Here is a 26,562-nt window from a genome sequence, read left to right on the forward strand (position 1 = left end):
TCTTCTTTCAGCTAGCCAATTTCTGATCCAAAACGCTAAATCACCCTCAATCCCATACCTCCCTATTTTGTGCAATAGCTTACCGTGGAAAACCTTATCAAGCGCCTTACTGAAATCCAGATATACCAGATCAGCTGCTTTACCCTCATCCACCTGTTTGGTCACCTTCTCGAACAACTCAATAAGGTTTGTGAGACACAACCTATCCTTCACAAAACCATGTTGACTATCGAGTAAAAAATGAGGTCTGCAGATGCTGGAGATCACAGCTGCAAATGTGTTGCTGGTCAAAGCACAGCAGGTTAGGCAGCATCTCAGGAATAGAGAATTCGACGTTTCGAGCATATGAAGGGCTTATGCTCGAAACGTCGAATTCTCTATTCCTGAGATGCTGCCTAACCTGCTGTGCTTTGACCAGCAACACATTTGCAGCTGTGATCTCCAGCATCTGCAGACCTCATTTTTTACTACTACATGTTGACTATCCCCAATGATCTTATTCCTTTCTAGATTATTATAAATCCTAGCTCTTATAACCTTTTCCAACACTTTACCCACAACCAACGTAAGGCTCACTGGTCTATAATTACCAGGGTTGTCTCTACTCCCCTCGTGAATAAGGAGATAACATTTGCCACTCATCCCATCTAAATGTCTCAATCTTCCTTTCTCTCCCACTATACCCTCCAATCTTCTGACGCTATTGCTGTAGACAGTGACGTAAAGATCAAAGCCAAAGGCTCGACAGTCTCCTCCCTGGCTTCCCAGAGAATCCTAGGATAAATCCCATCCAGCCCAGGGGACTTATCTATTTTCACACTTTCCAAAATTGCTAACACCACCTCCTGTGAACCTCAATCCCTTCTAATCTTGTAGCCTGTATCTCAGTATTCTCCTTGACAACATTGTCTTTTTCCAGTGTGAATACTGACGAAAAATATTCATTTAGCGCTTCTTCTATCTCCTTGGACTCCACGCATAACTTCCCAATATTGTCCTTGATTTATCCCTAACCTTGCTCTCGTCACTCTTTTATTCCTGATATAAGTATAGAAAGCTTCAGTGTTTTCCTTGATCCTATCTGCCAATGACTTCTCATGTCCCCTCCTGGCTCATCTTAACTCTCTCTTTAGGTTTTTCCTGGCTACATTGTAACTCTCAACCGCCCTAACAGAGCCTTGACATCTCATCCTAACATAAGCTGCCTTCTTCCTCTTGACAAGAGATTCAACTTCCTTAGTAAACCACGGCTCCCTCACTCAACCACTTCCTCCCTGCCTGACAGATAAATGTTTATCAAGGGCACGTAGTACCTGTTCTTTGAATAAGCTCCAAATTTCAATTGTGCCCATCCACTGCAGTTTCCTTCACCATCCTATGCATCCTAAATCTTCCCTAATCGCATCATAATTGCCTTTCCCCCAGCTATAACTCTTGCCCTGCAATATATACCTACCTATATCTTTTCATCGCTAAAGTAAACATAACCAAATTGTGATCACTATCATCAAAGTGCTCACCTACCTCCAAATCTAACACCTGGCCGGGTTCATTGCCCAGAACCAAATCCAATGTGGCCTTGACCCTTGTTGGCCTGTTTACATACTGTGTCAGGAAACCCTCTTACACACATTGGACAAAAACTGACCCATCTAAAGTATTTGAACTATGGTATTTCCAGTCATCAAAGTTAAAGTCCCCCATAATAACTACCCTGTTACTCTCATTCCTATCCAGAATCATCTTTGCTATTCTTTCCTCTACATCGCTGGAGGTATTCTGAGGCCAACAGAAAACTCCCAACAAGGTAACATCTCCTTTCACGTTTCTAACCTCAGACCATACTACCTCAGTTGATGAGTCCTCAAATGTCCTTTCTGCCACGTAATACTGTCCTTGACAAACAATGCCACACTTATCCCTCTTTTACCATCTTCTCTGTTCTCACTGAAGCATCTAAATCCTGGAACCTGCAACAATAATGCCTATCCCTGTTCTATTCATGTCTCTGAAATGGCCACAACATCGAAATCCCAGGTACCAACTCATGCAGCAAGTTCACCCCCTTTATTCCGAATGCTCCTGGCATTGAAATAGACACACTTCAAACCCCCTTCCTGTTTGCTGGTGCACTCTTGCAACCTTGAAACTTATTTTTGACCTGACGGCTCTCAACCTCCTGGACACTGGAACTATCAATTAGATTCCCATCCCACTGCTGAATTAGTTCGAACCCTCCCAAAAAGCATGTAATGTTTGAGCACCCTTGCCACTCATCCCATCTAAATGTCTCAATCTTCCTTTTTCTCCCACTATGGCTGGGTTCAAGTCCGACTTCTGCAATTAGAGTGGAAAAAGTATGTTGTGTGCAACACCCTAGTGATCTTGAAGACTTGGGCAATCATCAAAGTTCTTGGGCCGAAAACATCCAGACCCACTCAGAATCTTCAGCACAGATACAGGCTCACTCTCTTTAGCTTGAGCTGCTGCAGTCATCGGGGTCATAGGTAGAAGGGATGGGCACTTCTAGAGTATAAGACCATAAGACATAGGAGTGGAAGTAAGGCCATTCGGCCCATCGAGTCCACTCCGCCATTCAATCATGGCTGATGGGCATTTCAACTCCACTTACCAGCGTTCTCCCTGTAGCCCTTAATTCCTCGAGACAACAGGAATCTATCAATCTCGGCCTTGAAGACATTTAGTGTCCCGGCCTCCACTGCATTCTGTGGCAATGAATTCCACAGGCCCACCACTCTCTGGCTGAAGAAATGTCTCCGCATTTCTGTTCTGAATTGACCCCCTCTAATTCTAAGGCTGTGTCCACGGGTCCTGGTCTCCTTGCCTAACGGAAACAATTTCCTAGCGTCCACCCTTTCCAAGCCATGTATTATCTTGTACGTCTCTATTAAATCTTCCCTCAATCTTCTAAACTCCAACGAATACAATCCCAGGATCCTCAGCCGTTCCTCATATGTTAGACCTGCCATTCCAGGGATCATCCGTGTGAATATCCGCTGGACATGTTCCAGTGCCAGTATGTCCTTCCTGAGGTGTGGGGACCAAAACTGGACACAGTACTCAAATGGGGCCGAACCAGAGCTTTATAAAGTCTCAATAGCACATCTCTGTTTTTATATTCCAACCTTCTTGAGATAAGAGACAACATTGCATTCGCTTTCTTAATCATGGACTCAACCTGCATGTTTACCTTTAGAGAATCCTCGACTAGCACTCCCAGATCCCTTTGTACTTTGGCTTTACTAATTTTCTCACCATTTAGAAAGTAGTCTATGCTTTTATTCTTTTTGCCAAAGTGCAAGACCTCGCACTTGCTCACGTTAAATTCCATCAGCCATTTCCTGGACCACTCTCCCAACCTGTCTAGATCCTTCTGTAGCCTCCCCACTTCCTCAGTACTACCTGCCTGTCCACCTAATTTGGTATCATCGGCAAACTTCGCTAGAATGCCCCCAGTCCCCTCATCCAAATCATTAATATATAATGCGAATAGCTGTGGCCCCAACACTGAACCCTGCGGGACACCGCTCGTCACCAGCTGCCATTCTGAAAAAGAACCTTTTATCCCAACTCTCTGCCTTCTGTTAAACAGCCAATCCTCAATCCATCCCAGCAGCTCACCTCGAACACCATGGGCCCTCACCTTGCTCAGCAACCTCCCGTGTGGCACCTTATCAAAGGTCTTTTGAAAGTCTAGATAGACCACATCCACTGGGTTTCCCAGGTCTAACCTACTTGTTACCTCTTCAAAAAATTCCAACAGGTTTGTCAGGCATGACCTCCCCTTACTAAAACCATGTTGACTTGTTCTAATCAAACTCTACTCTTCCAAGAATTTAGAAACCTCATCCTTAATGATCGATTCTAGAATTTTACCAACAACCGAGGTTAAGCTGATTGGCCTATAATTTTCCATCTTTTGTCTTGATCCTTTCTTGAACAAGGGGGTTACAACAGCCATCTTCCAATCATCCGGGACCTTTCCTGACTCCAGTGACTCTTGAAAGATCTCAACCAATGCCTCTGCTATTTCCTCAGCCACCTCTCTCAGAACTCTAGGGTGTATCCCATCGGGGCCAGGAGATTTATCAATTTTAAGACTTTTTAACTTTTCTAGCACTATCTCTTTCTAACGGCAACCATACTCAGCCCCGTGACTCCCTTTAATTTTTGGGATATTACTCATGTCTTCCACTGTGAAAACTGACGCAAAGTACTTGTTAAGTTCTCCTGCTATTTCCTTATCTCCCATCACTAGGCTTCCTGCATCAGTTTGAAGTGGCCCAATATCTACTTTTGCTTTCGTTTGTTTCTTATGTACTGAAAGAAACTTTTACTATCATTTCTAATATTACTGGCTAGCCTACCTTCATATTTGATCTTCTCATTTCTTATTACACTCTTTGTTATCCTCTGTTTGTTTTTGTATCCTTCCCAATCTTCTGATTTCCCACTGTTCTTGGCCACTTTATAGGATCTCTCTTTTTCTTTAATACATTTCCTGACTTCCTTTGTCAGCCATGGTTGTCTAATCCCTCCCCGGATAATCTTTCTTTTCTTGGGGATGAACCTCTGTACAGTGTCCTCAATTATACCAACAAACTCCTGCCATTTTTGCTCTACTCTCTTCCCGGTTAGCCTCTGCTTCCAGTCTATTTTTGTCAGTTCCTCTCTTGCCCTCATAATTACCTTTATTTAACTGTAACACCATTACATCCGATTTTGCCTTCTCTCTTTCAAACTCCAGACTGAACTCTACCATATTATGATCGCTACTTCCTAAGGGTTCCCTTACTTTAAGATCTTTTATAGAGTCTGGTTCATTGCAAAGCACTAGGTCCAGAATAGCCTGCTCCCTTGTGGGCTCCATGACAAGCTGTTCCAAAAAGCCATCCTGTAAGCATTCCATGAATTCCCTTTCTTTGGATCCACTAGCAACATTATTTACCCAGTCCACCTGCATATTGAAGTCTCCCATGATCAATGTGACTTTGCCTTTCTGACATGCCTTCTCTATTTCCCGGTACATGTTGCGTCCCTGGTCCTGACTACTGTTAGGAGGTCTATACACAACTCCAATTATGGTTTTTTTGCCCTTGTGGTTCCTCAATTCCACCCACACAGACTCCACATCTTCCGACTCTATGTCATTCAATACCATTGATTTAATTTTGTTCTTAACTAACAAGGCAACCCCACCCCCTCTGCCCACCTCTCTGTCTTTTCGATAAGTTGAAAAACCATGGAAGTTTAACTGCCAGTCCTGACCCCCCTGTAACCAAGTCTCTGTGATGCCTACCATATCATAATCATTCACTATTATCTGTGCCATTAGTTCATCGGCTTTGTTATGAATGCTACGAGCATTCAGGTAAAGTGCCTTAATGCTAACTTCCTTATCATTAAAGATGTTGGAAGTCATATGATGTCCTAAGTTATCCTTGCTTTTTCCTGCATTCTCAGTCTGCCTCAATTTTAAATCCGCCTGGACACATGCTATCCTGCTGCTTATCTTTCCATTTAACGCCATACTCCCTGTCGCTTTCACTTTCCCTTCCCCCCAACTCAGAAGTTAAAAGTCCTACTGACCACCCTATTTATCCTCTTCGCTAGAACATTGGTACCTGATCAGTTCAGGTGGAGACTGTCCCAACGGTACAGATCCCCCCGTTCCAAAACTGATGCCAATGCCCCATGAAGTGGAATCCCTCTTTCCCACACCAATCCCTTAGCCACGTGTTTACTTGCCTAATTTTCTTGTCCCTATGCCAATTGGCACGTGGCTCAGGCAGTAATCCGGAGATTATGACCCTTGAGGACCTGTGCTTCAATTTCCTGCCTAGTGCTTTGTAATCCCCAAACAGGTCCTCCACCCTAGTCTTGCCTATGTTGTTAGTACCAACGTGGACCACAACAACTGGATCCTCCCCCTCCCGCTCCAATATCCTTTCAAGCTGGTCGGAGATGTCCCGCACCCTGGCACCGGGCAGGCAACACACCATGCAAGACTCCCGAACCGGCTTGCAAAGGATACTATCTGTATCCTGAGAATGAGCTACTGGGGTGCTTGACTATTGTACTGGTTTGCTCCACTTATTGACAAGTTGGCCACCCAAAGTGAGGACAATGTGCCTTGTCCCCCTGTTGTTTTTCTATCCATGCTGAATGTCTTTGGCGATAGCTTTGAAGTACAGGTCCTCGTCCAATTCTGACAAACACTGAGTGTTTTATTGGATCCACATCTGGCAGGCACCACCCTTTCATGGCAGCCACGTGCTTTTATGCTAGACCATTCCATAGTTAGAACTTGGACTCCTCTAATTCTCATCGCAGCCTATTGAGGAATTCTGGCATGACTGCCTGATGTTGTCATGCCTCTCTCTGCTAATTGATCTTGTCCGTTATTGCTAAGTATAGAGGCATGTCTTCTGACTGGGCTTGGCCCAGTGTTTGGCCTTTGACAGCCCCCTGAGTGCCAGAGACTCTGGTACTTCCTCATTCACTGGCTGAGCAGACACATGTCAGTGATTTGCTTACCATGTCACACCTCTGAATCTGCTTTAGCTAATTTATCCTCTGAGATGTGCTGGTGGCAGGTACAGGTGAACATCTTGCAAATGTCCTTCTGAGGTTTCACACATTTCCTTCTCAGAGGTACTTAGGCAGTGACCTCTTCCTTGCTGAGCATTTGTGGGTTGTACTTGTAGCACGCAGAAGAGAAAAAGACTAATTAATTGTTGAAGATGGAGTGAAGTTTATGCAGTGCAATGTATCTGAGTTCTTGTTCATCCGAGGAGAGCAAAGCGCAATATTACTTTTTGGGTGGCTCATCCATTGATGTCTCCCCATTATCACAGGAATGCTGCCACTTATCTCTATCCAATCTAAAGCCTTTGAGGAGCTTGATGTCTACACCAGAAGACTTAGCCCTCTCACTGTGCTTTAACTTCAATATGGAAAACACCACCCCAAAATTTCAGCTGGTCACACTGGTTTAGCTAGTTCTATTCATGTAAATGTCCATTGAATATGGATTTTACCCTGTGATGCTGGCACAATTAAATAAGAAGAAAAGCATAGGGCATTTGAAGTTAAAGGCTCAGCCAACAGGAATGGAGTATTTAGAGTCAGGGATGCTGAGGAGGTCAGAATTTAAATAATACAGATATCGAGAGAAAGAGAGAGACAAAGCTATGAAAGGAATTGGACAGATGAATAAGAATTTTATTGTGGAGATGTCGTTTAATCATGTATACCAATGAGATATGGGCTGATGTTTGGAACTAAACTTAGTGTGATTAAAGATATGAATTTTGTATGACCAATGTACGGGACAAGCCAGGAATGCATTAAAATATTCAAATCTAGAGGTAAGAAAGACATAGGTGAGGTTTCAGCAGCTAATGAGCTGACATGTGAGTGGAGGTGGGCAGAGTTATTTATTTGTGCCATGACTAGATGCACCCATGTTTTTTGGAAATTGATCTTGGGATCAGAACAGATTGATTCAGCCTTAGAGAGGGATGAAATCAATATTTTGGGAATGGAGTTTGTCATGGAAACTGAAGACAATGGCATTGGTTCCATTTACTTGACAGTACAGGTACACAATCCTTTATCCAAAAAGCTCTGAAATTTGAAATTTCTTTTGTGAAGTTTGTTTTTGTATCACAAGGTTGTTCTGGCGTGCAAACAGGTAACACAACTTCACACCCACTTCATGCACATCACTCAGATGTGACGTGGCAGCGTGGCCCAGTACTGGCAGGCATCGATTGTGTCTCAGCACTTGTCCTAGTCGCATGTGGGTCAGCTGTTTGGTACTTTTTTTTATTTCACTGTGAAAATGTCATTAATTCTGAAATCCGAAAAATTCTGAAATTCATAAAACAACTGGCCCCAAGGATATCGGATAAAGGATTGCGCACCTGTAACAGAAAGGAAACAAAAGAAAAACTAATGTTTTTACTGACATGAAGTCAAATAATTGTTCCCATTTGAAGTAGCTTGGAGGATTTCACAATAACCACAGCAGTGCTAGAACTACACAATTCCATGCAAAAAATTTTGTTGACCTTTTTGTCTACAGCCACTAATTCCCAGTCCTTAGTGTATCTGAGTAGAATGGGGTAGAGATCAAGTTTAATGGATGTTTGTCGTTTCCTTGTGCTAACACCCAAAAGCTGGAATGCACCATGAGAAATGATTGGAAACGGTACCCATTCTTCCTGGACCTTTCTAGAAGTTTTCCCAGCAGGCACTGAGCAAGCAGGCTTTCCTTTCCCATGTTTCTTGTGGATCACATCAGAGGGAGAAAATATGCTGAATTGAATGCTTAACATTTTTCTTAAAAGGTGTCAATATTCTTATTTTTGTCCTGCAGTTTGAACGAGTACTTTGAAAAATTGCTTCGAGGCAGTTCTGCCTCTGAACCAAAAACTGAATGGCAGGATGGTTTTTTATTGTTTTCTGACATATAAAATAGAATAGCCATTGTAATTAATATCAGATTTAATATGTCTTTCAACATAATGTTTTAGGCCATTAATAACCAATCTCCTGAAGACATCATATGGAATTCCAAAGATGTCATTGCTATTGTTTCTTTTGTATTTCTATTTAAATCTCGTGAGGTTTAAATTTTAGAAATTCAGTGTTTCTCGTAAACCTGATAACCTTTCCATCATGCAGACAATACCAGTTCTGCTTTGCATGCTGTGGGGAGGACGCTGTAGAAGATTTAGCATTTTGCATTTTGTTCTGTAAATTTTTGATGTAGTTATTCAGTGGGCTGATTTAGTTTAACTGCTGTTGTTATTCTGCCTATAAAAAAGGTCAATTTTATGAAGTAACACATTGAATAAAATTTTAGGTTGCCTCTGCAAAAGAGATTGCAAATTTGACAGTTTTAGGTTGTCATATTGGATGATTAAATCACTTTATTATGCTACTTGCCTAAAATACATGGGGATACATGTACCATTATAATTTATTACTGTTGGAATTAAAATTGTGATATTAATTTTGAACATTTATACTTTAAATTATTTTAGGCAGGAAATGTTGAAAACCTTTCCATGATGTGGCTAATGTCAGGAAGGAATCTGATTAACCAACCTGTGACTCTCTTAGATCTTTGCTATGGCAAGATGGATAACCTGAACCTTCAGTATGTAGTAAGTATAAATGCAAATCTAAGAAGAATTAGTTCAGTCTATCAGTGTTGAACTGGATAGTTTTAATATTGACAAATTGAATAAGAAAATCAATAACTATTGAACTAAATGAGAATAAAAGCAGCTGCTCAATTAATATTTCTGTTTTCATCTCTGGATTTCTCTAAATGCTTCTGTGCTTTCTTAGTCAGCCTACTATCCACCCCACTCTGTAAATTCATCTCATCTGAAACTGTGACTCTCATATCTAAGGTGATTGCATCCATCACTCTTGTCTGGCCAATTTGGTTTCTGGTCTCCGAACACTTTCTATTCAGAATTCTCAACCTCAAGCTTTTCATGGCATCATCCCTCACAATTTCTGAAAGCTTCTCCAGCCTTATAATTTCTGCAGAACTTTCAGTTCCTTAGATTCCAATCGCTTGTACATTCCTCCCTATCATCACTCCCCATCAACCATGTATTTTCATGAGAAAGAACTATACAATGTTGCTCACTGGATTAATCATTAAAATCGTACGTCCCTCAATTCTCTTTGGAGTATATAATTTACATGCAGCTGTTTCAATAAACACCATAGAAAACAAATAATACTGACAGTCTAAATTTTTGAATTACTCCCTGAACATGCCTGCATGAGAGCTTCACAGCAGAGCTTACTGGACTTCTATTAGAGTAGAATCAAACTGATGACAATAATCACAATTGAATGTTGGAGACACAGCTCAAATTGTGCAGCTGTGTCTGTGACCTTTATGGCTGTTGACTTTTATAGAATCCAATTTTTCCAGCTCTTCTGTGTTCAATACTAACTGCAAATGCAGTGACTTTGAAGTGTCTGATGGAAAAGCATTATGTATGTCACAGAAATTGGGTGGAAGAGTGCATTGCATTTTTTTTCCTCTGTGTCAAGGCGTTGACCTGTCTGTTTCCAACTGGAACAAATTCACAATGACAGTTTCCAGTTTTCATAGATTGCACTTTTGAGTACACTATTTCAACCTGTATCTTGACAATCCAGTTGTAAATTATTCCCAAGTTAAATTATTTATGAAGTGCACTCTATCATGTCATACACCTGCTTATTGACTAAATATAACAGATGTTCAAGTTCAGCTCTAGATACTTGCAGTGTTTCCAATGCAGTCCAAAAATAATATATTATGTTTTAAATAGTTCCATGTTTCATATCATTATCCAGAAAGCTCAGTTTTTTTTCCCACAATGCGACAGATTTTCTTAATTTAGCGTCATTGGAGAGAGTGAAGCATTTTAAAAATATAGTAGAACATTGCTACTCACAATTGCATGATAGATTTTTAAAAATCTGCCAATTTTTAAGGTAATTTTGCTACCAACAGCTGGAACATTCTGCCCATCCTTTGTGTAAAGAACTTATCTCTTTTTTACTAGAAAAGACTTCTGACCATGTTGAGTCTTTGCGTTCACTCCTCCAGATTCCAATTAGTCTGCAGCTAAGTAAAACAAAATACCTTGGGGAATGGTCACGGACCTAGTTTAGCTGTGGACAGCTGTTCCTCTGTAATACAGCAGCATAAAATGGTTTTTTGCAGTGAAAAAAAGTACTTTGAATATTTTAGTGCATCTAAAGTCATATTATGCATTAATATTAATATATAAATTAAATTCCTAATTTTTGTGCAGCTATAATATGTGAGCTAAAGATCATCCTTTGATTCCAAGCCAGTCCCAGTCTGTAAATGTTAATATGTATTTACATTGACAAGAAATTACATTCCATCAGTGGTTACCCTGGCATTTTAATTGACAATTGCAGTTTAAAATTTTATAAACGTTATGTTAGCTTTCAAATGAGTATTAATTTGATCATGATAATTTTATTTGTGGAATATTTCAATGGTAACTTTTTTTAGTGATAAATTTAGAGAAGCAATGCAAGAACTGCTTTTGTTAAACATAGTACTCTCTGAGTTGGAAGCAAGAAAGGCCTCTTAGCTCTTTAAATTTGCTCCACAATTCAATAAAATCATGGCAGATCTGTTAGTGGTCTCAGCTCAACTTTCCTGTCTATTCCTTATAATCCATGACTTCCTTGTCAATCAAAAGTCTCACTAAAATACCTGGAATAAATTTAAATACCCATTGTCTACGACCTTCCACCTTCCTACAACCTTTTGAGAAAAAATAATTTTCCTCCTTTCTATCTTAAGACATTTCATTCTTAAGACTCCACCACAAGGGGAAATATCTTCCAGCTATCCACCTGACGTAGATCCTCAGTATCTTCTATGTTTCAACAAGGTCACCTCTCATTCTTCTAATTCCAAAGATTATAGGCCTAACCTATTCAACCTTTCTTCATCCCAGGAATAAGTCTTGTGAACGTTATTCGAACTATCTTTTAAAACAGTTATATTTTTTTTTCAAATAAGGAGACCGAAATTGTACACAATTAGCATGTTAATGAAGCAGTTGAATGTAAATATTTCGACCATTTTGTGGCAATGGCTATCTAAAGCACAGAAGATCACTTTGCTCACCCAACTGTTAATTGCAATTGGCAGAAGCCTGTGCATAGGTTGAATGCCTACCTGCCCGGGTGAAAATGGTTAAAATATCTGAAAAGATGGAATATAAAATTGAAATATTGTGATAGATCGATTAAAACTTGTGTTCAGAAAGAAATTTTAGTCATTGTAGTTTTCCTTGGGTTTGAATAATTTGCTACTCTTGTGTATTTTCTATATTATTTGCAAATTATGACATTGCAAGTGAGTAGACTTTTTAGCTCTGGTTGCTTAATTTATTATGAAAAAAGTGGCTGAGAAACTTTTTTTCACTTTGTAAAGTCTTGTTTTAAGTCCTTCTGAGTTCATATATTTATTGATGAAGTCAATTTTATATTTAGATCGTAAATTGCTTATTGATTGTTGTTTCATTCTGAAACTGAGGAAATGCCATTAGTATTGAACCCATTCACAGACATTGCCAAAAGACAGCCCAAGTACAGCAATTCACCCATATATAGGCAACCAGTTACAATTGTTTAAGTTTGAAAAATTCAAGACATGCTATAATAATAGATGTGACCTTCTGTCTTGGGAAGTATAAAACAAGGTGGGAGAATAATAACTCTTCCCAGCTGAACATATGTAATAATGCAGAAATTATTTGTATTCATTAATAGGACATGAATATCATGAGCTGGCCACCATTTATTGCCTGTTCGTAACTAGTGATAAATTTTAAATTATTTTATCTTACATTTGCTGTTAATTATTTTCATTGAAAATGTCATTGAATAAGTTTTATAATAGAAACTGCCTATGCAAATTTGTTACGCTGTAAATATACCTACCTCCCAGTATAGGAGCTAAAACACTTCCACTGCCAGAGTTATGTAATTACAGCATGACAACTTACTTGGGCAGTGTCCACAATATATATGAGCAAAGGAATTTGTACTGGAAGTATAAAGAATGCATGGCCAGGACTTTTGTTCATAGGCCAAGACCAAGTTCAAACCTGCATAGCTTGAGATTTTTGTTCCTGCTGTGATCATTGTTGGATTGATCAATTTGCAGACAGAGGACTTGCCACACAATTAAGGTTAGTTGGCGGCACCCAACATCTGAGGGTTGGTCGGAAGCTAATCAGCATTAACTAGCCAGCCCTTTCAAACCTATGATCTCTACCATTAGAAGAATAAAGCCCGGAGATGCATAGGAACAGCACTGCCTGCAATTTTCCTCCAGGCCATACAGCATCCAGACTAGGAACTATGTTTGTGTTTTCACTGTTTCTGAGTCAAAGAAGCTGGAACTCCCTTCCTAACAGCAATGTGGGTGTCCCTCCACTACAGCAGTTCAAAAGGCAGCTCACCATCACCATCTCCAGGCAATTAGAGATATATGTTGTCTTATTCATCCCATGAATGAATAATTTCAAAAGTCAAAGATTGATAGCCCCACTGCCAAAAGTGAGTGGTGCTGAGCTATTTAAAAAGGACCTAAGAAATGTCCATGCCTGATCACTGCCCACAAATCAGATAAATAAGGCCAGGAAAGTAGGGATAAGTGTAGAGCCCCACTGCTGCACTTATGGATATTTTTTAGAATGGACGCTTCCAAACAGATTGGAGCCATCTAACATGACAGGCATCCCATGCACCAGCTTGAAAATCTGGTTATCTTTGGGAGGATGCATGCAAATTGGCGGATTACCATTGGAAACATCAGTTCAACTATCACCAATCCCACAGATATGAGTCATTGAAAATGCAGCTGGAAATTTGCTGCAATAAATCTACACCTTCCCACCAGTGATGAAGCTGAAGAACAGAAATCTTGTAGAGAAATGTCTGTGTTCCAATCAAATCTAATTATTGGCTTTCAAAATCGATCAAATATTGTGTTTTAGCTATAACCCATAATATCAAAGCACTATATAAAAACACATGCAGAATTTTTTTGTTTTAAAATGGAACTTCTTCTACATGCTCTGATCCAATTATTCTGTGCCTTCTAACAATTCAATTGAAGGTTATGTTTGTCTCACTATGGGCATTAACATGGAACAATCATGATAATTGTGAACAAATTTCACAATGAACCATATGGTGGCATACGGGAACATACTTCAGGGATGTGCTCCCTGGGATTGATGCCCATTTTATAACTTAAAACATTCTGTAACCAGTAAGAACAGATGTTGAGGTCATTAAATTCCTGCATCCCTTTTGACACGTTCAACAAATGACAGCAGTTAGTTTCCTCCAAAGAGAAGGAGAAAGGGAGCAGAGCCAACCATGATTGATGCAAAGACAAAGCCCTCTCCTTTATCATTAATCAAAGCAGACTTAACAGAACTTTCAATTTTAGAATTTTAAATTAAACTAGTAATTTTTGTATTAATGCAAAAGAAAACTATTGGTAATGTATTTTATATTTTAACAGTATTTTTGAAGATGTGGCTTGTAGTTCTATTGCTAGTTCACAGTTTCTGTCGTCTTAAAGTGAATTTTGTGAACAGCATTAACTTTCTGACCAGTAATGTCGATTGGCTTGTGGTATAAAAAGTGTAATTATATGAATCTTCACGCTAAATTATGAGGTTACAGTTTATTTAGCGAGCATTATTACAAATTAAACATTTTTAGCTAACATTTTAAAAAGGAAGGTCTTTTATCTCTGTTAACAGTTACTTTTGGATTTTGTTGAGTAATGAAATATTAATGAAAAGTGAAGATATATTAAGGAAAGGAATATATTAAAGAAAATACATTAAAGATTGATAAACCATTTGAATTTAATATTTGCATATTCTTCTGACACAAACTCACAGTCTTTACAACAAGATAGTTATTTGCAACTACGTGTATTTATTAAATGAAAGTAAATAGATAAAGTAGCTGGCTCTATCTCTACATTCCTGTCTGCATTTCCATTGCTCCAGCATCATCAAAATATGTGAGGATGGGTTTTCTGAAATTTTGCTGCCAGCCAGGAACCTTGGCTGTCTACTGCTCAAATTGGGGAAGTGAAGTGCAACATGCCTGTGATTTTCAACATTTATGGCTGGCAGGTAAAGTTCCTTCCTGACAGCACCAACCAGAAAAATTACTGACTGTGCCACATTTGAAAGCATTCAGCCTTTCTGGGAACTGAGACACAAAGTAATAGCTCTCTGCATAAAGCTTTATAAGATCATGGTAGTGATACAAAAGCATTTAAAATAAAAAGAGGATATATAATAAATAAGCTTTCAAAGAGTATATAATCAAGACAGTTTGCACTTTAAAACAATCTTGAGGAGAGATAAAGGCATTATCTTTTACAATTAATAATTAGCTCGAAAATGTGCATATCTAACACTTCACCTATTTTTAAGAAGGATGATAGTATAAGTCCAGAGAACCACCTAATGTAATGGATGTAATTTATTTAGGTGTACAGCATGGAAACAAACTCTTCAGTCCAAGTCGTCCATGCCAACCCAATCTAGTCCCACTTGCCAGTCCCCAGCCCAATATCCCTCCAAAACCTTCCTCCTCATATACCCATCCAAATACCTTTAACTGTCGCAAAGGTTTGTGAAGGTTTGTAGCTCAGGTTGAGGTTTAGGGTGTAGATTTGCTTGCTGAGCTGTAGGTTTGATGTACAGACGTTTCATTACCTGGCTAGGTAACATCATCAGTGGCGACCTTCAAGTGAAGCGAAGCTGTTGTCTCCTGCTTTCTATTTATATCTTTCTCATGTATGGGGTTCCTGGGGTTTGTGGTGATGTCATTTCCTGTTCGTTTTCTGAGAGGTTGATAGATGGCATCTAGATCTATGTGCTTGTTTATGGCGTTGTGGTTGGAGTGCCAGGCCTCTAGGAATTCTCTGGCATGTCTTTGCTTAGCCTGTCTCAGGATAGATGTGTTGTCCCAGTCGAAATGATGTTTTTTTTCATCCGTGTGTAGGGCTATGAGGGAGAGGGGGTCGTGTCTTTTTGTGGCGAGCTGGTGTTCATGTATCCTAGTGGCTAACTTTCTTCCTGTTTGTCCTACACAGTGTTTGTGGCAGTCCTTGCATGGAATTTTATAGATGACATTGGTTTTGTCCATGGGTTGTACTGGGTCTTTTAAGTTTGTTAGTTTTTGTTTGAGAGTGTTGGTGGGTTTGTGTGCTACTAGGATTCTGAGGGGTCTCAGTAGTCTGGCTGTCATTTCTGAAACTTCTTTCATATATGGTAAGGTGGTTAGGGTTTCTGGCTGCGTTTGTCTGCTTGTCGTGGTTTGTTCTTGAGGAATCTGCACACTGTATTTTTTGAGTATCCGTTCTTCTTGAATACATCGTATAGGTGGTTCTCCTCTGTTTTTCGAAGTTCGTCTTTGCTGCAGTGTGTGATGGCTCGTTGGAATAGTGTTCTGATTCAGCTTTGTTTGTGTGTGTTGGGATGGTTGCTGGTATAGTTGAGTATTTGGTCAGAGTTTGTCGGTTTTCTATATACGCAGGTTTGTAATTCTCCCTTGTCCTTTCTTTCTATTGTGATGTCCAGAAATGCGTGTTTGTTATCAGTTTCTTCCTTCTTGGTGAACTTTATGCCTGTGTGGGTGTTGTTGATGATGTTAAATGTCTCTTCTATCTTGTTTCATTTTGTGATAACAAAGGTGTCATCAACGTAGCGAACCCAGATTTTTGGTTTGATGATTGGTAGGGCTGTTTGTTCTAGCCTTTGCATTACCGCTTCTGCCATGAATCCTGATAGCGGAGATCCCATGGGTGTGCCGTTGGTTTGTTTGTAGACTATGTTGTTGAAAGTGAAGTGGGTGGTGAGGCACAGGTCCACTAGCTTCATGATGTTTTCGTTGGTAATGTGATTGATGGTGGTTGGTGTGTGTGTGATGGTTTGTTCTAAATGTGTGGTAAGTGTTTCCTTTGCCAGGTCGATGTTGATGGAGATGAACAGTGCTGTTACGTCGAATGAGATCATTGCTTCGTCTTCCTCTATTTTGGTGTTTTTGATGATTTTTAGGAATTCCTGGGTGGAGTGGATGGAGTGCTGTGACTCTTCTACTAGGTACTTCAGTCTTGTGTGTAGTTCTTTGGCCAGTCTGAGGGGGGCTCCTGGTTTATGGATTTTTGGTAGTCCGTAGAATCGTGGGGTGTTGGTCCCGTCGGGTTTCATTTTCTGGAATTCCGTCTTGTTTAATTGTCCGGAATTGTGTAATTTTCTTAGGAGATATGTAATTTTGTTTCCTAATTGTGGGGTCGGGTCTAGCACCACCTTTTGGTAGGTGTTGGTGTCTGCGAGTATTGCATTGGCTTTCTCTATGCAGTCCCTTCTGTTCAGGATGACTGTGAACTGACCTTTGTCTGCAGGTAATATAATGTTTTTGTCTTTTTTGAGGTTTTCTAGGGCTTTCTTTTCTAGTGTGTTCAATTTGTTTCCTTCTCTTTTTCGGCTCAGAGTCGGTACAACTGTCTGTCTGATAGTTTGTTGTGTTTCTTCCGTGAGATTGTTGTCCTTCAATGTGGTTTCTAATGCCGCTAGGAAATCGTTCTTGTCAACGTCTCGGTAATTGAAATTTAATCCTTTGACTAGTACCGCTTCTTCTGTGTCTGATAGGGTCTGGTCTGATAAGTTCTTTATCCATGCCCTGTGTTATTGGTTTTGTCTTTTTTTGTGAGTTTGTCAAGTTTTTTCTTCAGGTCCCGATTTTTCTTTATCTGTGTTTGTCACTGTTTGGTGTTTATGGCTCGGTCTACCGCGTCTGTCCATTCTTGATTTGTTGCTTGTTTGAATAACGGTTTTTGGCGCGTTAAACCTACAGTTCAGCAAGCAAACCTACACCCTAAACCTTTAACTGTTGCAACTGTACCAGCCTCCACCACTTCCTCTGGCAGCTCATTACATACACGTACCACCCTCTGCATGAAAAAGTTTCCCCTTGTGTCTTTTTTAAATCTTTCCCCTCTCACCCTAAACCTACACCCTATAGTTCTGGACTCCCCCACCGAAGAAAAAGACTTTGTCTATTTATCCTATCCATGCCCCTCATGATTTTATAAACCTCTATAGTATCACCCCTCAGCCTCCAATGCTCCAGGGAAAACAGCCCCAGCCTATTCAGCCTCTCCCTATAGCTCAAATCCTCTTACCCTGGCAACATCCTTGTAAATCTTTGCTGAACCCTTTGAAGTTTCACAACGTCCTTCCGATAGGAAGGAGACCGAAATTGCACGCAATATTCTAAAAGTGACCGAACCAATGTCCTGTACAGTCGCAACGTGACCTCCCAACTCCTGTACTCAATGTTCTGACCAATAAAGGAAAGCATACCAAAAGCCCTTTTCACTATCATATCTACCTGCAACTCCACTTTCAAGGAGCTGTGAACCTGCACTCCAAGGTCTCATTGTTCAGCAACACTCTCTAGGACCTTACCAATAAGTGTATAAGTCGTGCTAAGATTTGTTTTCCCAAAATGCAGCACCTCACTTTTATCTAAATTAAACTCCATCTGCCACTCTTCAGCCCATTGACCCATCTGATCCAGATCCTATACTGCTTATGCTCATATCCAAATCATTTAAATAAGTGACGAAAAGTAGTGGACCCAGCACTGATCCTCGTGGCACTGTACTAGTCACAGGCCTCCAGTCTGAAAAGCAACCCTCCACCACCACCCTCTGTCTTCTACCTTTGAGCCAGTTCTGTATACAAATAGATAGTTCTCACTGTATTGCATGAGATCTAACCTTGCTAACCAGTCTCCCATGGGGAACCTTGTTGAATGTCTTACTGAAGGCCATGTAAATCACGTCTACTGCTCTGCCCTTATCAATCTTCTTTATTACTTCTTCAAAAAACTCAATCAAGTTTGTGAGATGATTTCCCATGCACAAAGCCATGTGACTATCCCTAATCAGTCCTTGCCTTTCCAAATACATGTACATCATGTCCCTCAGGATTCCATCTAACAACTTGCCCACAACCAACGTCAGGCTCACCGGACTTTAGTTGCCTGGTTTGTTCTTACCACTTTTCATAAATAGTGGCACCACGTTAGCCAACCTCCAGTCTTCCAGCACCTCACCTGTGACTATCGATGATACAAATATTTCAGCAAGGAGCCCAGCAATCATTTCCCTTGTTTCCCACAGAGTTCTGCGGATTTATCCACTTTTATGAAATTTAAGACACCCAGCACTTCCTCCTCTGTGATATGGAAATTTTTCAAGATGTCACCATCTATTTTCCTACATTCTATGTCTTCCATGTCCTTTTCCATAGTAAATGCTGATGCAAAATACTCATTTAGTCTCTCCCCATTTTCTGCGGCTCCACACAAAGACTGCCTTGCTGATCTTTGAGGGGTTCTATTTTCTCCCCAGTTACCCTTTTGTCCTTAAAGTATTTGTAAAAACCCTTTGGATTCTCCTTAACTCTATTTGCCAAAGCTATCTCATTTCCTTGTTTGCCCTCCTGATTTCCCTCTTAAGTATGCTCCTACTGCCTTTATCCTCTTCTAAAGATTCACTTGATCTATTTTGTCTATACCTGACATACGCTCCTTCCTTTTCTTAACCAAACCCTCAATTTCTCTAGTCATCCAACATTCCCTACACTTAGCAGCCTTTCCTTTCACTTTGACAGGAATTTACTCTCTCTGGACTCTCATTATCTCATTTTTGAAGGCTCCCCAATTTCCAGCCGTCCCTTTTCCTGCAAACATCTGCCTCCAATCAGATTTTGAACGTTCTTGCCTAATGCTGTCAAAATTAGCAATCCTCCAATTTAGAACTGCAATTTTTCGATCTGGTCTATTCTTTTCCATAACTATTTTAAAACTAATAGAATTATGATCGCTGACCCAAAGTGCTCCCCCACTGACACCTGAGTCACCTCTCCTGCCTTATCAAGTTTTCCTCTATTTCTAATCAGTACAGCCACATACTGAATCAGAAAATTTTCTTGTACAATCTTAACAAATTCCTCTCCATCTAAACCTTTAACTGTATGGCTGTCCTAGTCTATGTTTGGGAAGTTGAAATCTCCTACCATAACTACCCTATTATCCTTTAGGGTATGGGATATCATAGCAACTACAGAAACATGGCTCAGGGTTGGACATTCCTGTAGCATTTGTATCATGGAACATTAAGCTGCCTGTCCTGTCCAACCCTGAGCCATGTTTCTGTAACTGCAATGATATCCCAGTCCCATAATCTTAACGTGCCCTGAGTTCATCTGCCTTCCCTGTTAGACTTCTTGCATTGAAATAAATGCAATTTAATTGATCAGTCCTATCTTGTTCACTGCTTTGTCCCTGCCTGCCCTGACTGTTTGACTCGCTTCTTTTCTCAACTGTACCAGTCTCAAATTTATCTCTCTTTCCTCACTATTCCATCCCACCTCCCCTCTCCCCCGACAACTTTACTAATTTAAATCCTCCCGTGCACTTCTAGCAAATCTCCCTGCCAGTTTATTAGTCCCCTTCCAAATTAGGTGCAATCCGTCCTTCTTGTACATGTCGTTTCTGCCCGAAAATAAATTCCAATGATCCAAAAATGCGAATCCTTCTCCCGTACACCAGTTCCTCAGCCACGCTCTATCTTCCTATTCCTACTCTTACTAACTCGTAGTCCCAGTAGTAATCCAGAAATTACTACTCTCAAGGAACTCCTTTTTAAATGTTTGCCTGACTCTCTATATTCTTCCTTCAGAATCTTATCCTTTTCCCTTCCTATGTCATTGTTTCCAGTGTGTACAATGACTTTCTGCGGGCCCCTCTCCCCCTTGAGAACATTCTGCACCTTCTCTGAGACATCCTTGATCCTGGCACCGGGGAGGCAACACACGATTATGATTTATCGCTGCTGAATACAGAAATGTCAGTCTGTGCCTCAGACTAGACAGTCACCTAACACAATCGATCTTTTGGAACCCGATGTACCCCTCATTGCATTAGAGCCAGTCTCGATACCAGAAACTTGGCTCTTTGTGCTACATTCCCCTGATAATCCATCACTCCCTACATTTTCCAAAGCAGTGTACTCGTTTGAAATTGGGATACTGATGAAGGGCTTTTGCCTGAAACGTTGATTTCGCTGCTCGTTAGATGCTGCCTGAACTGCTGTGCTTTTCTAGCACCACTGATCCAGAATCTGGTTTCCAGCATCTGCAGTCATTGTTTTTACCTGGGGATAGCCACTACCTGCCTACCTCTCTGACCTTTCCTGGAATTAACCCATCTATGTAATTGTATTTGCTACTTTTCTCCCTTGCTATAACTGCCATTCATCACACCCCCTTGCTCTTGTAAATTCCTAATTGTCTCTGTCACTCCAACCAGTCCATTCGATCTGATGGGATTCGCAACCAACGCCATTTATTTCAGATATAATCCTCAGTCACACGTAAACTCTCCCTAAACTCCCATATCTGACATGAACAGCTTGTGACTCTTTTCAGTTGAAAAGACAAAGCCAAGAGGAGACCTAATAGAGGTCTTCAAAATAAGAAGAGATTTTCATATAGTTACAAAGTGTTTCCACTTGTAACAATAGTATGAACCGTACACCATTAACAGAAGTCACAAATAAATCAGAGGAATTTTAAAAGGAACGTCTTTCCTAGTAAGTGATGGCAATGTATAATTCACTGCCACAGGGAATGGTTGAGATGAATAAGAAAATCCAGATAAACTTAAGAAAGGGAAGGGAAATGAGGGTTTAGTCATTGGAATTGCATGAGAAAGGATGGTAAGGCTTCAGTGGAGCACAAATGCGAGCATGGACTGTTTGGGCTAAATGGCCTGTTTCTTTATTTCATTTGCTACGTAGCAGTGGCAATTATCCAATGACATGCTTTTTATCAGAAGTTTTAGCTTATACAGCTGGTTAAAACGATTATGTCAATAGCATATATTAGCATAATTTCTTCGCATAATCTCATAAAAATATTTCTTCAGTGGTGAACTTTATGAGTATCACTACAAAGCAAACCGGTGGGATTAAGTTCATCAATATGTTTTCCAGTTTATGTTTACACAAAGTCCTTAATTTAAGAAAAAAAACTGTTTTACTGCAGAATACCTCATACATATTTGTTGTCCATCCCTAGCATGACTTGCACTTCCAAGGGAGAATTTTTTCAGATGAATACAAAGGTAAACTAAAACATGTAAATGTGTATAGGATTTATAGAACAATATACTATAGATCATTGTATGCGTTGCCATCCATATTGTCTAAATATGTGGGTTCTTTTGAGGCTTACATGGTATATGTATGAGAGTAGCCACGTTTTGATCTGACGGGAAGAGTCTTGTTAAGGAAACAGCACTAAAACCAAAACCCATCTTCATTTACTTTAAAATCCAAGTCCCTGAGATGTTGGAGAATGCTGGCCAAAGTGGGAGCCCAGAGAAGCAAGTGGCAAGCTGAAACTGCCATGTACCTGCTCGGACTTTCATGTCAGGGGTTGTCACCTTCTAGTTTCTCTGAATTACTGGGCGAAATAGGAAGCTTCATGTAAATGAGATTAGGTTATGACATGTTAATATGTGCAAATAGTCTTCTTGCTATGCAATAACAAAATTCTCATCTTGTCAGTAAAACCTTGATTGGAAAATTGGACATCTCAGACATCAGGAATATCATTTTTTGATCTTGCCATATCCATGGAATCCACAGAATCGCTGCAGTGGAAACAGGCTATTTGGCCCCATGAGTCCACACCAACCCTCCGAAGAGCATCTTATCCCTGTAACCCTGCATTTCCCCATGCCTAACTTAGCTAACTTACTCCTCCCTGAATATTATGGGTAATTTAGCATGGCCAATCTGCCTAATTTCCACATCTCTGGACTGTGGGAGGAAACTGGAGCCCCCGGCGGAAACCCATGCAGTCACAGGAAGAACGTGCAAACTCAGCAAAGACAGTAGTCCAAGGATGAAATCATATTTTCCCAACTGACTTACCAATGCCCATGTTGTTCAGGAGAAGAGAAGATTCTGTCCAGGATCTCCATTCAAGCAGCTCAGTTTTGTTTTGCAAATGGAACATTGTTACTGCCATTGTCAGTGACATTTGCTTTGAAAGAATTCTTTTGAAATATATGTCTAGTCAATAATACTATACTGGAAATTAAAACATAACGCATGTTTGCGACAATATTGTTCTACTTTACTAGCCATATTGATAATAAATTGACACTACATGTAACATCTCTCGATGGTTTATTCCCATTGGTTTTAAACTACAGCATCTGACTGATAATTCAGTTTTGGTAGATTAATGTGGAAGGATTGTTGATGGGTGGCTCAGAGAATTCATTATTACTCGTGTTTCTGGGACCTTTAAAATTATTCAGCAAAATGTTCACTGGTGAGGACTTAGAGCTGCAGAAGACTATACATTCTTTTAAGTGTTTCTTCTGTTAATTTAATTTTTTCTGACAATTGTTCAATTCAGTTGAATGAAACATTTGTGGCCCTGACATTTTTGCTTTATAAATTCACTTGCTTATTCATTTAAAGTATTAGCATGACCATTGATGAAATTATTGGTGCATCATGTAATGAACATCTTTCCCATAGGTGTTTACTTTTGCCAAAATAAAGTGCCAGATTTGCAAAGTAAATCACTCAGCATCTCATGAATTTATTTATTTGTTCAGTCCACAATTACTGTCTGATCAGTTGTGTTTCAAACACTTTTTCAGTTCTATTTCAGATCTCTACCATGTGCAGTTTCATATTTATTACTCGTTTTTGTTTTAATTATAGTTTTGGTTCCCTTTGTTTTCTCTGTAGAACAAACTATCCAGAACCATGTCTATATTCAGCAGTTCTTGTGTTTTGATTTTCAGTAAATTTGATAACATTTTTCTTTTTATTCCAATATTTTGTAGTCTGTCTTGGAAACAAAGCTCTGCACACTGTACAGACATCTGAATGAAATCAAACATACACTGAGCCTTATTCTTGCGCCAGACCAAGAATCTCACGATCAAGTTTGTCGCATCCTTCCAGGTGTTTTCTATGCTAGGTTGCTAAATCAGGCAATTAGATGCAATCAATCATTGGAAGACTGCTGTGTTGATTTGTTGACCCTCACACTGATTGTGCCTTCTGCCCCTTGGGTGAGTGCATTTGTTTGAATTGCCAACGTTTCTGTACAAAACTTGACCTATTCTAGGTGTTTCATGGTTGGTTATGATATGAGATGATTTGGAATGTTATGTTGTTCAAAAATAGCATTTCCATCTCACCTTGACAATGTATTTTCCACATAGATCTCTGAGAAAACATTTTGATGCCATTTGATTGCAACAAGTTTCTGTTGGTCAGTTCACGGGAATAATTTTTTTCTGAAATTGAATTAAAACCAAAATTACTGTGGAAATTATTAAAATAAGAGTGGCAGGAAGTCTCCTATTTTTATTGGTTTGTAAAATTGAAGGAGTCAAATTAGAGGCAAAGGATCTTTTCTCAATTGATATGACTAGTTCTATTGTTAAAACCCTCCAAAGGTGGTGCGCTATTAATTACATGCAATACAAGTTCCATCACAATGTACCTCAAAAAGAGTGTTATGATAATGCTGACAAAAGACTGTCAACTCTTTATTCCATCATCTGATTTTTAATACAAGAACTTTTCATGGACTAAAATGATTTTAAAATCACTGACTTCAGATAGCTGTCATGAACTCTTGAGCACAGATCGAGCCAATTTGTAAAACTGTCAATAAATCGTAGAATTATTACACAACAGGAGCCTCATTCATCCATCGTGTCCACACCAGTTCTCTAAGTTTTTTGAACACCTGCGAATCGTCCATTACCTTGCATGTTGTTTTTATTTAAATAATCACCAAATGTCCTCTCAAACACTTGAGTTGAACCTGCCTCTACCATGGATAGAGCATTCCAGATCCTAACTACTTGCTGCGTAACAATTTTTTTTTCACTCCTATTTGCTTCTTTTACATTTATAAATGACAGTACATTTAGGACAATGTAATTTAATTTATCCATTGTTTCTTGATCGTCTTATGAGTGGAACAGGTTCTCCTACTCTATCCAGATTCTTCCTGATTTTGAAAGCTTCCGTTGCATCTCTTGTTGGCTTTCTCCTTTCCAAGGAAAATGAATAAATGAAATAAAACCCAGTCTGAACTGAAATCAATATGTCTTCAAAATGACTGAACCAGTCACTTATATCTGTGTCAAACAAACACAGAAACTCAGCAAGTCTGGTAGCATCTGTCGAATGAGAAAGAGAGTTAACATTTTGAGTCCAATATAACTTTTTTTAGAACTGGTTCTCTTTCCACAAATGCTACCTGATGTGAAGTTTCTCCAGTATGCTCACTGTTTGTTCCAGATTTCTAACATATATAGTATTTTACCTTTACTCAGGCAAATACCTCTGGTTTGACTTGCATCTTTGTGGGAGTTTCACTGGTGGAATAAAAGTTACCTGCAGATAATGTAGCCTTTAAAAAAAGCCAGACATGACAGTTCACAAATAAACTTAATTCTAAGTAAATACTTTGGGACAAAGGAGGGAGAAGGATGATATATTCATAAAAGCAAAATTGAAAGGTTTGTACTTTCCCTCTCTTTCTCTCTCTATCCCCCTATTTTGTTCTCAGCAAGTCTGAGAAATGTTTATTAATGGAGAAGTCTTAAGATATCTACAAATTTTGGTACCATGGAGGATATAAGTCATCAATTAAACAAGTGTAGTCTCATGTTAAACCTAACACATCAGGAACTCTAAGGACTTGTAAATTGCATATTCTTCAATCTCTTTTTTGTCCTAAATGTACTGTCATTTATAAATTTATGTCTTTATTTGTGTGTGAGTGCCACAGTTTATTATTTTCTTGGAAATGGGAGTTCATAAAATTCCTGTTCCTTTCAATCAAGAAAACCTTGTAATTTTTTAACAATAGAACTACATTTTAATTAAAGTGTGATATAGCTGTATGCTAAAAATAATTTTAAAATCCTTGTTCCAGAAAACTGGAGGGGTTTAAAAGAAAGGAGAAGTTAGAGTCTGGGTTTGTTCCCATAGGTGAACAAAAGAACTGTAGTAGTGAAAATAAAGTATTCCTTCAAACACTGTTCAGAAAATGTTGCAAAATAGTTCTCTCAAATCTACATTATTAGACTTGGCAATACTTCAATTTTTCTATGTTTATTTTTTCCAGCTCTATTTAAAAAAATGTCCTTGGAGTAATTAAAAGAGATAGTGAGGCATATGGTGGTTGAGTTCCACTTGAAAGGTAGAGAAATAGAAATTGCAAAATGGCTGACGAAATATCGAAGGAGAAACTGAGGATAGCGAAACATATAAATTAACATTGGAACAGCTGAGATTAGGACATAAACAAGGATAGAGAATTGCATATTTAGAAAAAGAGAGAGAGGAAGGAGGAGCAAAAAAGAAAAAGAGGATTAAGAGGCAGGGATTAAGAGAGAAAATACCTAGGAAGTGAAAGGGAAAGAAAAAAGGAATTTAGGTTGAGTCATCTTGAACTCAGAAGGGAGAATCCTAATGAAGGTGGCTGTGGTGAAGGAACCATACCTATGGGGTATGCATTCATTTGCTGTATGACATGTCGACCACAGCAGCTGGTGAAATTTAGGTTTAATTAATAAATAAAATCGGAATATGAAAGCCAGTGTTCTGTCATGGTGACCATGGAAATATTATCAATTGTTATAAAACCCATCTGTTTCACTAATGTTCTTTATGGAAAGGAATCTTCTGTCCTTAACTTAGCTGGTTTACACATAACTACGTGCCAACAACAATATATAGTTGGCTCTGAACTGTCCTGTGAAGTGGCCTAGCAAACTACTTAGTTCAGAGGCTAT

The 26,562-nt window shown here is 39.4% G+C and overlaps 1 protein-coding gene across 2 annotated transcripts in view; it reads left to right on the forward strand.

The window, feature by feature from the left end:
* LOC132827678 (uncharacterized) overlaps window positions 1-26,562 on the forward strand; it is a 149,496-nt gene that overhangs the window by 88,531 nt on the left and 34,403 nt on the right. For both annotated transcript variants that reach the window (XM_060844325.1, XM_060844334.1), the window contains 2 exons: window positions 9,075-9,197; window positions 23,584-23,814. In XM_060844325.1, coding sequence (XP_060700308.1) covers window positions 9,075-9,197; window positions 23,584-23,814 — 354 coding nt within the window. The remainder of the gene's footprint in view (window positions 1-9,074; window positions 9,198-23,583; window positions 23,815-26,562) is intronic.

The sequence above is a fragment of the Hemiscyllium ocellatum genome, chromosome 2 (assembly GCF_020745735.1).
Source record: "Hemiscyllium ocellatum isolate sHemOce1 chromosome 2, sHemOce1.pat.X.cur, whole genome shotgun sequence".
In the NCBI taxonomy this organism is placed as follows: domain Eukaryota; kingdom Metazoa; phylum Chordata; class Chondrichthyes; order Orectolobiformes; family Hemiscylliidae; genus Hemiscyllium; species Hemiscyllium ocellatum.